This window comes from Tenrec ecaudatus, chromosome 1, assembly GCF_050624435.1.
Source record: "Tenrec ecaudatus isolate mTenEca1 chromosome 1, mTenEca1.hap1, whole genome shotgun sequence".
Taxonomy (NCBI): domain Eukaryota; kingdom Metazoa; phylum Chordata; class Mammalia; order Afrosoricida; family Tenrecidae; genus Tenrec; species Tenrec ecaudatus.
The window spans coordinates 8581874-8594517 of NC_134530.1; the positions used below are offsets into that span (position 1 = coordinate 8581874).

At 41.7% G+C, this 12644-nt stretch overlaps 1 protein-coding gene across 1 annotated transcript; it reads left to right on the forward strand.

Annotated features, from left to right (window-relative positions):
• Positions 1–817: 817 nt before the first annotated feature.
• Positions 818–1762, forward strand: LOC142431080 (olfactory receptor 1M1-like). The gene has a single exon (XM_075536103.1). It carries the CDS (start codon positions 821–823, stop codon positions 1760–1762), a length of 942 nt encoding a protein of 313 aa, XP_075392218.1. The 5' UTR covers positions 818–820.
• Positions 1763–12644: the final 10882 nt, after the last annotated feature.

The following is a 12644-nucleotide window of genomic DNA, read 5'->3' on the forward strand; positions in this document are numbered from 1 at the left end:
GTTGACTTGATTCTGATAAATGCTGGCCTAACATGTGACAGAGTGCACCTGGGTTTTCTTGGCTGTAATCTGGATGGAAGTCGGTCACCACCTACTTCTTTGACGGTGTCCCTGACTGGATTTCAACTGCCCATCTGTAGCTTAGTGAGCAGTAGAAATAACTTGTACCACTCAGGAACATTCCTATTATTAGAGATTATTATTATTAATCTTTCTGGTTTTTACTATATATACAATGTGTCTCCAACAAATCATGGAAAAATGGAACTAAACAATCATGGAACTTTTCCAGGAAATTTTTTAAAACACTTTACTTATATTTCTTGGCTAAACATTGCTTCATACACTTTGGTTCTCTCTGGACTTAATTTACTTTCTTCTGAAATATATCCATCAAGGGTAATGCATATAACATGGAAAGACTCAGGAGAGGTACCTTGATCTGAGTCTTCAAATATGAGTTAACTGGTAACACTGGTGGTATTGTAGGTTACACTGCACTGCTAAGCACAAGGGTAGCAGTTTGATCCCACCAGTCAATTCATTGGAGAAGGAACAGGCAATCTCCTCCTGTGAAGATATACAGCCATGGGGAATCATAGGGCATTTATAATTAATCAATAGAGATGCTATGAGTCATATTTGGTATCGTAGTCATAATTTCTTGGTTTTGGAAACACTTGGTCAGGGGTTCAACATGCAGCACACATATAAGATGATGTGCTTATTGGACATGATTTTATTTAACTTCCCAGATTATGTTCCATAGTGCAGCATTCGTATAACTTTCCCCTTTGATCTTTCCAGACAAATCATCCCCATGGAACCAAGGAACCAAACCAGTGCATCTGACTTTATCCTTCTGGGACTTGCAGAATATCCAGACAAGGAGACTCTCCTCTTTACTCTCTTCTTCTTCATGTATGTCATCACGACTGTGGGAAACCTCTTGATCATCCTGGCCATCAGCTCTGACTCCCAGCTTCACACCCCCATGTACTTCTTTCTGGCCAACCTCTCCTTGGTTGATTTCTGCCTGGCCACCGACACTGTCCCCAAGATGCTGGTGAGCATCCAGACAGGGAGCAAGTCCATCTCCTATCCTGCTTGCCTGACCCAGATGTACTTTTTCCATTTCTTTGGCATCATGGACAGTGTTTTAATTGCTGTGATGGCTTATGATCGGTTCGTAGCCATCTGCCACCCCTTGCACTACACTACCATCATGAGCCCACGGGTCTGTGGCTTACTAGCTGGAATTCCATGGGTGTTTTCTTGCTTCATATCCCTCACCCACATCCTTCTGATGGCCCGCCTGGCTTTCTGTGGCAGCAATGAGATTCCTCACTACTTCTGCGACCTCACTCCCCTCCTCCGGCTGTCTTGCACGGACACCACGGTGAACAAGATCTTTGTGCTCGTTGTAGCAGGAATGGTAATCGCCACCCCCTTCCTCTGCATCCTGGCCTCCTACGTCCATATCATCGTGGCCGTCATGAAGATCCCCTCAGGAAACAGCAGGAAGAAAGCCTTCTCCACCTGCACCTCCCACCTCTCGGTGGTAGCCCTCTTCTATGGGACCACCATTGGGGTCTACCTGTGTCCTTCATCTGTGCGCACCGCCGTGAAGGAGAAGGCATCCGCTGTGATGTACACCGCAGTCACCCCCATGCTGAACCCCTTTATCTACAGCCTGAGGAACAGAGACCTAAAAAGAGCCCTGAGGAAGATAGTCAACAGAAAAGTCAGTTCATTGTCCTGACCACCCAACAACTTCAAGAGAACAGACTCTATATACCTAAGGCCTGTAGAAAATGCCGGAACCACATAGATTGGAAGAGTAGCTCTCTTGAATTTTAGAAGTGCAAGAGGAAATCCCAAGATGACCCTGTAACTTTTCCCACACACTATAATCACTTCAGGTCCGTGTGTGTGTGTGTGTGTGTGTGTACCTTATAACATCTCAAAAAAGAGGATAAATGTGGATTAGAATCCATTTAGCACCCAACAAATATTTTCTGGGGATCATTTTAGGGTCTGATGTTAGATAAACAAAAGTAACCATTAGAAGTTTATAATTTAGTGTGGTAGGCAGATATTGGTCATATGAAGGGGTAGCCCCCAAACCAGAATTTCGCTGGACAGGCTGGAGCTTTTGTAGTAGTCTGCATCATTCCTGCTAGGGGAGCATCAAGCAACTCACTCTGATTTAGTACACCCCGTGGCATCACCTAGGAAAGTTCTCTATGGTCACAGTGAAAGTTTTCATAAGAACTGTTTTGTTTGAACCTCGTTTTGGGGATAGCCAATTTAAGAAAACAGCATGTGACTGTGAAAATGTATTACCTGCTCAGGAAAAGTGCCACAGAAACTGTTGTGATGTTGAATACAGCTGACAAGGACAGCACTATGAGAAAAACTCAATTGTATGAGTGGTTTTCTTGTTTCAAAAAAGGTAAAATGTTGATTGATGACAAACCTTGTTTTTGAACTCCTTCAACTTCTTAAACAGATGAAAATGTCAACCCATAGTGTATTTGGAGTTCATTCATTCAGGTCAGACTCTTAATTAAGTTTTCCATTTAGAGGTTCTGAAAAGATTGCATAACACTGTGTGACCAAAAAAGGACCTGTTTGTGGCAGATGGGGGACTGGTTTTGTTACCATGACAATGCACTTGCTCCTGCAGCCATCCTGTTGTGCCAGTTTTTGGTAAAACAACAGCATGTTCTATTGGCCCACACACTTTACTCACCTGACCTCACTCAGTGAAACTTCTTTTTGTTTCTGCAAATTCAGAGGGACATGAAAAGATAGCCATTTGATGATGTAGAAGAAATGAAGAAAAAAATCAAAGGAGGTGCTATAAGCCATCCAAACAGACGAGTTTGAAAAATGTTTCCAAGAATGGAATCGCAGATTTGACAAGTATACTCAGTGTAATGGAGAGTACTTCAAAGATGATAAAGTTGTTTTGTAAAAAAAATGTTTTTAATTAAATACATAGCTTTGAAAAATCTGGGTTTTGCTTTTTGGGGGTACTCCCTCATATAATTATAATTTCTAAAAACTAAAAGTAAATAGATAAACAGATGTATTTCCATCAAGTCAATTCCAATTATGGCAACCAAGTGTGTTGAATCAATGTGGTTTTTTTACATCCCTGGTGACACAATGGGGTGAACATGAGGCTACTTGCCTAACAAAGTGTAACAATTCAAAACTACCAGCCACTTTGTGGCAGAAAGAAACCCTACAGAGGATTGCTATAAGTTAGAAATGACTCAAAAACAAGGGGGTAAGCAAGTGACCAGGCAGTTCTTTGACAACTCTGAGTGATGGGTTCAAACTTGCAACCCCGGTGTTTACACTACTCAGAGACCTTTTAATTGCAATACCAAACTAAACTCACTTCCATTGAGTCAATACTAACTCATAGTGACCCTATAACACAGGCTATAACTACATCTGTGAGTTTCTGAGATTGTAACTGTTTGGAGGAGTAGAAAATTCCATGTTTCTCCTGGGGAGCTGCTGGTGGTTCTGAACTGCCAACCTTAAGGATCGCAGCCCAATGGGTAACCACTATGCCATCAGGACTCCTTGTGATTTCAATAGATCGGATTATTAGCATTGAAGGGGAAAGGGTAGGGCACAATAGAAACACTTGATCAGAATCTGGAAAGGAAGATCAGAGAAGTCTTCCTGAGAGAGGTACTCTAAACCTTCCTTATCCAAAGGGTAGTATGGCCTTATCCAGGGAAACATGGGAGTGTCTCGGAAAAGGAAAACAGCGTGTGAAACATAGAGATCAAAAGAGAGAAATGTGCATTGGAAAAGTGAAAATCTACTTACGGTGAATGACTTGGGGAGTGCCAGCTCAAGAAAGACCTCAAAAAACGACCTGAGAATTAGGCTGTTGACTGGACTACCCGGGTCGAACATCAGGGGGAATGTGGATAAGATGCACTCGACCACACCTTCACTCTCAACATATCTTCTGTGACAGTGAGATGGGTTATGTTGGGAAATGTTTTGAGGGGAACAAGGAAAAAGAGCATAAAGAGACTTGGACCATGCACTTAAAGAATGAGGAGTGACATCGCTGCACAGTCAAATGAGAACGTATCAGTTTACGAAATCACATATCTCCCCATCCAATGAAGGCTGTAACATAACTTAACTGCCATATATGCTTGTAGAATATATAGAAATAGTGAAACTGCTTATTTTAAGATTGAGAATTACTTTTCTTGAGTTTAACTTCTGCCTCACAACAAGCTAGGTTTCTTTTCATCCCATCATGTAATCATTCTAAGGCCCCAGGGCGATAAACTATATTACATCTCTTGTAGCATAATCTTAATACAAATGTGGAGATTTACAACTACAATGGAAAAAGTTGTAAATTTTGAGGAGCCAAAAGTTGTTAATGGTGCTAATGAGCTGGCATGATATTAAACAGAATGGTTGTGAAAGATCATACTTCTAATTTCCTTTAATTGCTGTCCTTCCAAGATACTTAAATTTGAATGAGTTACTTCAGCAGCACACCTAGGCCTGTTGTAACTCTCCATAAGTAATAGCAAAGTAATGACGAGGGCAATGAATGTACAAATGTGCTTTACACAATTGATGTACGTATGGACTGTGATAAGAATTGTATGAGTCCCTAATTTTTTTTAAAGTAAGAGCAAAGTGAGAAAGATGAAAAAAAAATCTTCTTTCCTGATGCATGAGCTGATATACAGAACTCAGGATTTAATATTAAAGATTGCATAAAGCGTTCATATTTCTGCTCATGGACTATTTTGGAATAACCAAAAGGCTGGTGAGAGTTAAACCACAGCCTGCTCACTTGCCCATGCGCTCTCTCTTTCTTTGTAAATTTCTTCATTCTCGTCCCACAAATCCTGCATGTGGTTGGGAAAGGGTGAATTTTTTGGAGACTTGAGACCTTAAAAAATGGGGATCCAGAGAATATTTGGGAAGACCTCTCTCTATGTATCAGGCTTAAGCTGAGAACCAAACTAACCCTCTCTACTTCAACTCCTCATTCTCAACCAACTTCCCTTGCCTCTCCTTTCCTGTGGAATACTCTGTTCCATGAACACCAATAAAAAATCTTAAGATTCTGTTAGCGAAATTATCTCGGTTTTGGCTTATGCTTTGAAATACAAGCCATAGTGCGAGGAGGAAATTTGTCCTTGTTGTTGTTGTTGTTCAGAGGGGCTATCAAGTCAGTTCTGACTCATAGTGACCTATGTACAACAAAAAGAAACACTCCCCTATCTTGTACCATCCTCTCAATGGTTGTGGTTTGAACCCACGATTCCCCAGCCAAGGGCCTTTCTCTTTTTCACATTTTCTACTGGAGCAAGGATAATGTCCTTTATGAGGGACTGAGCTCTCCTATAGCGTGTCCCAAGTGTGAGAGACAAAGTCTCGCCATTCATGCTTCTGAGGAGCACTCTAGCTGGACCTCTTCCCAGGCAAATTTGGTTTTGGGCAATCCATCATACTTACAATGTTCTCTCCCAGTACCATAATTTAAATACATTGATTCTTCTTTGATCTTCCTTAGTCAACAGCCAATTTTCACATGTACACTATGGCTTGGCATGCCTTAGTCCTCCAAGTGCATCATTGGTCTTCAACACTTTAAAGAGTTCTGGATCATACATAGGAACAATTGATGTCTATTCCACAATCAGCCCTGGCCTCATTTTGGCTGCTGATACTGAATTTTTCTATTGTCTCTCCCCACAAATGTCATCCAATTGATTTCTGTGCATTCCAGCTGGAGAATCCACATATAGATTTGCCATTTATATTGTGGAAAAATTATTTGTGCTGAAGAAGTCCTTGGTCATGCAAAATTCTATCATGTGATCTCCAGTTTCATTTCTATCACCAAGGCCATATTCCCCAACTACTGTTCCTTCCTTTTTTGTTTCCAACTTTCATATTCCAACCATTGATAATTTTCAATATATCTTGATTGCATGTTTAATCAATATCAGTTGGAAGACATTGGTAGAATTAATCACTTTATCACTAGCTTTTATGGTTGGTGCATAAATTTCTATAATAATTACATTGAATTTATTTCTGTGAATCCACATAGATACTATCCTACAATCGACAGCATTGTACTCTATGATAAAGCTTGTAATGTCCATTGATGAAAAACCATTCCTGTTGAATTTGTCACTTCCACCATAGTAAACCCTATAATTGTCTGATTCAAAATGGCCAAACCTAATGCCTAGCATATGGATCACTGTATTGTCCATTTCATTTTTGACCACTTCTAATATTCTTATATTCACACTTTGTACATTCCAGATTCCAATTAGTAATAGATGGTTTACAACTATTTCTTCTCATTGTTGAGTCATGCACCATCAGCGAATGAACGTCCAAAGGCTATGTATGTCATTACGTGCAACTTTCCTTTGGAAGGACAGTTCTGCCTCAGTCCGAAAGCCTTCTAACCTGAGGGGCTCATCTTTTTGGGTTTACAATTTTTACTGATCTATTTTTATTTTTCTCCTGTAGTTGGCACTTCATCTACAGATCATACAATTCAAGCACATCAAGAAGAGTCGTATAATCATTACCACGATGGCAGAGCATTTTGTTCTTCTGTGAGGTTTCTGGAGTGGGTTGTACCTCCGTTCTTTGCTCACACGCGGGCTGAGAGAATTCACTCCAAAGCTTGTATTATTATTCAAGCGAGTTTTTAGGAAGGAACGGACAATGTGTAGATGTCACAGACTCAAAGGGGTACGCACGATTTCAAGAAAGTGTGGCAAGCCACGCGGGAGCCACGGTGGGGTTCACAACTGGTCAGGAACACCACGTAGAAAAGAAGCCCACAGGTGTGGAAAGGGAGAATCCCTGGGATCCAAGAGACCAAGAGACAAGGTCATGTGACCAAGGTCATGTGGGCACCTAGTAGGCCCTCCTTTCATCATGCCCCTGAGTGAGGGCAGTGCAAAAAGAGACTGGCATCAAGCCAAGAGGGGGTCCCAAAAGGATGTGTAGGGCTATGCTTCCTGCCTTTATTCTGTCCCACCCCCTGGCTGAGGGGAGCATGGTTGAAGGTATTGGTTGACCTCAATGGCTGAGTTAGGTCTGCCTGTGATGTACTTAAGGTGGGTATGTCCAAGGTATTGGTTTAACCTGGGCCTATGGGGTCCTAGTCTGAGGTCTTGCCATATTTGTTCAATAGGGTGCCTAATTTCTTTCCCACTTCCTCTTTGGAGCCTTTGTAGGCATGGCAGGGACAACCACCCGGTCCCCAAATCTATCTACCTAACACTCCCTTGTGCTCATTGTTATTCATGTAATTATTTTTTAACTGGGCAAAAATATATGCAACAAAACAATCTCCAGTTCAACAACCTCGACATCTACAATTCAGCGCCATGGATCATACTCTTTGTGTTGTATAAGCATTATGGATAGGCTTTGTCAAATTATTCCACCATCATTAGTATCAACCCAATAAGGGGCTACGCTTCTGTCTCTATCTCTGACAATGCTCTGCTGCTGTTACTGAGGTTTTCCATATCTAACAATGTTCTGCTGTTAGGTTTCTGGGGTGGTTTTCCTCAGTTCTTGCTTCTCAGTTCTGAAAGAATGCACAAAGCAGAAAGAATCCACGTGGCAGAAGCACTTTTGTAAATCCAAGTAACTTTTATGAGCTAATATCTCTGAAGTGAGCAGCCTATATTCCTTCATTGTAGTATGTTCTTGGTCATGTAGAGGGGATCAGTGAAAACGAGGAAGGCGACTAAGGAGGTGGACTGGAAGATTGGTTGTGAAAAGACCTCAGATATAGCAACGACTTGAAGGATGATGCAGGACTGGTCAGTGTTTTGCTTTTCTGTGCACCAGAGTCATTATGAGTTGGAACCAAACGTGAATCCATTGAAAGGGTCAGACCTCAGTTACAGGAAGTGAAGCAATATTATCTGTTGGAAGAAAATCAGTTGGTCTTGCCATATTCAAGGATAAGTAATCCTATGTGTTGTGAGATCATTGAAAATCTGCTCCTCAGAACGCCAGCATTCTCCTAGCTGGCATCTTTTCCTTCAGTGGAGCCACAGGGTCATGGGAGGGTGTGGATATTCTCAAAGCCTAAACTCTGGACATTGCTGCTGACCCGGACACACTTCAGACTGAATTCAAGATATCTGCAGTACCATCCTGGGGCAGACGAGGGCAGCAGCAGCATGTAGCTTAATCAAAAAAAGTCAAACCAATTGCCCTCCAGACAATTTAGACTCCTGGTGACGCCAGGTGTGTCATAGTGGGATGGTGCTACATAGATTTGGGGGTTGTTTATACACACACACACACACACACACACACACACACATATATCTATTATTTTGTGTGTATGTGTATATGTTCGTGTGCTGAAGCTCAATATACAAAGCTCAATAGAGTTTACTTCTGTTGCTGCTGTTGTTTTTGCTTTTTGTTGTGAATTAAGTGAAGGCTTGCAGAGTAGAGCATCAGTCTTAACATTCAGAAATTTGCACACACTTGGTTTTCACTTACCCATTGCAATCCCCTCCAAGTTTCATCACTCATCCATCTGTTTCTTTGTGTTTCTTGTTTACATTCCTCCCTCCCTCCCAATCCTCTGACCTTTGACCTTGGGTAAAGATGCCCCTTTGCCCTTAAATAGTTGATTATTTTCTTCCACTGAGACAAGTTCAGATCTTGACCTAGAGGATGATGAAGAGCCACCGCCTCAAGGATTCCACCCTTCTCTATGGGACAGGTAAGCCTGTTCTCTTTTCCATGGGGTTTTCAATGGCAGATTTTTCAAAAATAGATCTCTCTGCCTTTCTCCAACTTTTCAATAAGCAGCCAGTTATATTAACCTTTTGTGTCTCCCAGGTACTCCAGTATATAGCGAAATTAGCTTATCCTCCCTGGTCTCTAGACTGAGTTTATAGAGAGCTTCGCTCATTTTATCTCCTTAATAATCCCCCTTGCCCTTCCCTCTCCCCAGGGATAAATAAGACATAAAGATGGGAATGCGCTGTACTTTGTTTGGCTTTTAAACAGCTTTATTAAGATATAACTGATATATTATGCATCGACCCATCTAAATTTTATAATTTTGTGTATTTTAGTATACCCACAGACTTGTGCCAATATCAATGCTAAATAATTTTAATGTATTTTCATCACCCAGCCCCACAGGAAACATTGTGCCCCTCAGCATTGACTCCTTGTTTTCCCCCAACCTTCGTCTTGAAGCCATCCCTCAATTCATGTGACCGCATGTGACACAAAGCAGAACGGCTTCGCTGGGTGTTCTTGGCTTATGAAAGCAGTTTTCTAGAGCACCATTAAAATGAAAGCAGTTTTCCAGAGCACCATGAATTGAACTTGTCTATTTGCCTATTCTGGACATTTTATATCAATGGAATCGTGTGATATGGAATATTGTTTTCCACATCAGGAAATAATATGACATCTGACATATTTCCAAGGCATTTAGTGTTTTACATGTTGAGGTCCTAACCACAAGGTCAGTGATTCAACCCACCAATTGCTCCACAGAAGAAGGATGAGAATTTCTACTCCCATAGAAAGTTCATGTCTTGGAAACCCAAAGGGAGAGTTCTGCTTTGTACAATAGAGTTGCTATGTGTCAGAATCAACTCAATGGCAGTGAGTGAGTGATAGCATATTCTACTTTGTGGAATGCTTTCGAAACTCACCCATGTGTAAGAGGTATCAGTAATCCTTCTTTTTATCATCAAATAATCCCACTGGGTACACCAGGAGAGTGGTAGACTTCTTCTTCCATTGGGTGACTGGAGTCTGATGCCTAAACAATGTATCTCATATGCAACCACTACCTGTCTGTCAGAGGAGGCTCAGGTGTTGCTCTGATGCTGACCAGGTTCCAGGAGAACTTCCAGCTTAGAAAGGAAGGTCCAGCAATCAACTCCAAAAAAAGGAGAAAGAAAATCTGCCAATGCAAACTCCGTGGATCACAAAGGTATGAGTGTTGCCTTGAACACGTTCTTGTGTGGACAGTGTTGTCGTTTAAAATAAAGTGATTAGCGAATTTCTTACTGAGAAGGTGGTATTCTATTAAAACTGAGGAGGGAAGGTAGTCACAGTCACACGAGGAGGATCTGAGCAGAGTAGAAAGAACACGTAAAACAAAATAAAAATAATCATAAAAGAGACCAGATTGACTTGTTGAACAGAGACTGGTGAAACCTCCAAGACTATGATCATTGAGCACCTTTCAGGTCTGCAACTGAAGTGGTCCAGGATTAGAAGAATTGATCACTTACCATCAAAATGGCAGTGTTTACTCAAGGACGAACGAAGTACAGAGGGTTAGGAATGAAGGAGGGATGGAAACAGGAAGCAAAGGAAATGTGTTAGGCCGAAGTGACTTGATAAAAGAATCCAGTAACATTCATATACATGTAAGGAAAAGCTTTATAACAAGAAAGAGTTACCAAGAACGTGGCCCATCCCAGTTCAACTCAAGTGGGGGACTAGCATGTACTAGTTCATAACTCTCTCTTCAGACGCATACAGCCACAAGCAATGATGTAGAGTGCAGGGAGGTGGCAGGTCAGTCATTGCAAAGTCGCCTGGATCCAAGGTTAGTGGAAACATGCCAGGGCTCTGGCAGTTCTCAGGGTCAGCAAGCTAGAGTGGTGAAGGTTGAAAGGGAGATTCTTCATGAGAAGGCCATGTCCACAAGGAAGTACCATCAAACTGTGACCTGATTGACAGGTTGAATACCACCTCTACAATTTTATATATCTTCAAGTTGACATAAGATTATGTAACTTTAAAAAAAGATCGTTTATGTAACTACTGAGATAGTTAATGTTTATTGTGCCAACCTGGCCAATAAACACATGTGGGGTTAATTAAAGGGTCCTTTGCTTTGTGATGGTCAGACCAGAGTGCAGCTGCCTTAGCCAATTCCCTGATTCAGCTGGCAAGACATCCCCGAGGCAAAGCCGCATGGACCTACCCTGATGCAGCCCTGGGTGCTGGAGCAGCTGTGTGGAGACCCCTGCCAGGGCTGAGATACTTACACATTCACTGATTTGGCTTTCCTCCTGCAGTCAGCATCATTGCGTGTGTTTTGTGAAATGGAGGAGGACTTTGTGGATTGGTGTTGGACATATGAGTTAATGTTGGATTTGTGGGCCTGGGCAGCACTGGGTTGGATGTTTTCTTGATGCGCACTTACCCTTTATACAAAACTCTCTCTTATACATATGAGTTTCTGTGGATTTGTTTCTCTAATGTACCCAGACTAACACAACCAAAAGAAAGAAGTAGGATAATTTATGGCACATGAGGGGATTACAATGGATGATGGAAACAAACTGCATCAACTACTGAATGTCCAACTGATGATCAGCTCTGGAAATATTCACCTAATTCACAATAAAAGGTTATTTATCAAAAAGATATATAATTGGCATTGAAGCAACTCTCACTCATGAGGACTTTCTGTGAACCAGATCAACGTCTAGCCTATCCCGCATCATCCCCACATGTGCAGGCATGTTGGAGTCCATTGTTTTAGCGACTGTGCCAATCTATCCCACTCAGGGTCTCCCTGTGCCTTCTACTTGGCCAAACATGATATTCCCCTTCAGCAATTCTTTTTTCCTGGTGATGGGTCTAAATAAACTGAATCTAGCAATGTTCTGTTGTAGTCAATATGATTTTTGCTGGTTAACTTTCAGAAAGGAGCCCTGGTTGGGCAGTGGTTATGCATTGCCTTGATAACCATAAGGTCAGCAGTTCAAAACCACCAGTCACCTGTTCTGGACAGACTGGGCTTCTATTCCCATAAAGACTTATAGTCTGGGAAACTCAGAGAGTGCAGGTGTTCCTTGTCCAACAGGGTCACCATGAGTCAGCATCGACTTGATGGCAGTTAATGAGAATTTTCAGAAGTAGATCTCCAGGCCTTTCTTCCTAGCCTATTTTGGCCTGGAGACGCTGTTAAAGCCATGGGTGACCCTGATGGTATCTGAAATTTCTGCATTGTAACAACATGAAAGCCAACATAAACATGGTACGTCAAACAGAGACAAGACAATTAAAGGAGAGAGACATATGGTTGTGGGGGAAACCTTCCAGTAAGAGCAATTAATCAGTGAAGATGAGATAAGCACATGCCTACATGATCCAGGAATAAGATCATGTAATTCCTTGATGCTCTGCAATAAAGACTTTTTTATTCTTTTTTTTAATTAATAAATCTTTTTATTGGGGCTCATACAGCTCTTATCACAATCCGTACATACACCAATTGATCAAAGCACCCTTATACATTCATTGCACTCGTCATTCAGGGAAACCGAGCTGATTCCAGGAACCCAAGTGGAAGGTGAATTATGAGAAAGACTGTTTTATTCTTTATTCTCTGAGGATAAAGACCGGGGCATTTTAGCAGCTAGCTGATGATCAGGTGTTTTGATCATTGAGAGAGAGCTGGAACCCTTCCCAGAGATGAGGAAGACCACGGTTAGTGGCGCATGCTGAGGACTGGGGAGCAGAGGAGCAGAAAGAGCAACAGTGAAAGCAGGGAACTGTGAGTCATCGGCTCAGGAATT

Coding starts and splice junctions, on each gene's coding strand:
- LOC142431080 (XM_075536103.1), top strand. CDS start 821: ATGGAACCAAGGAACCAAACCAGTGCATCTGACTTTATCCTTCTGGGA.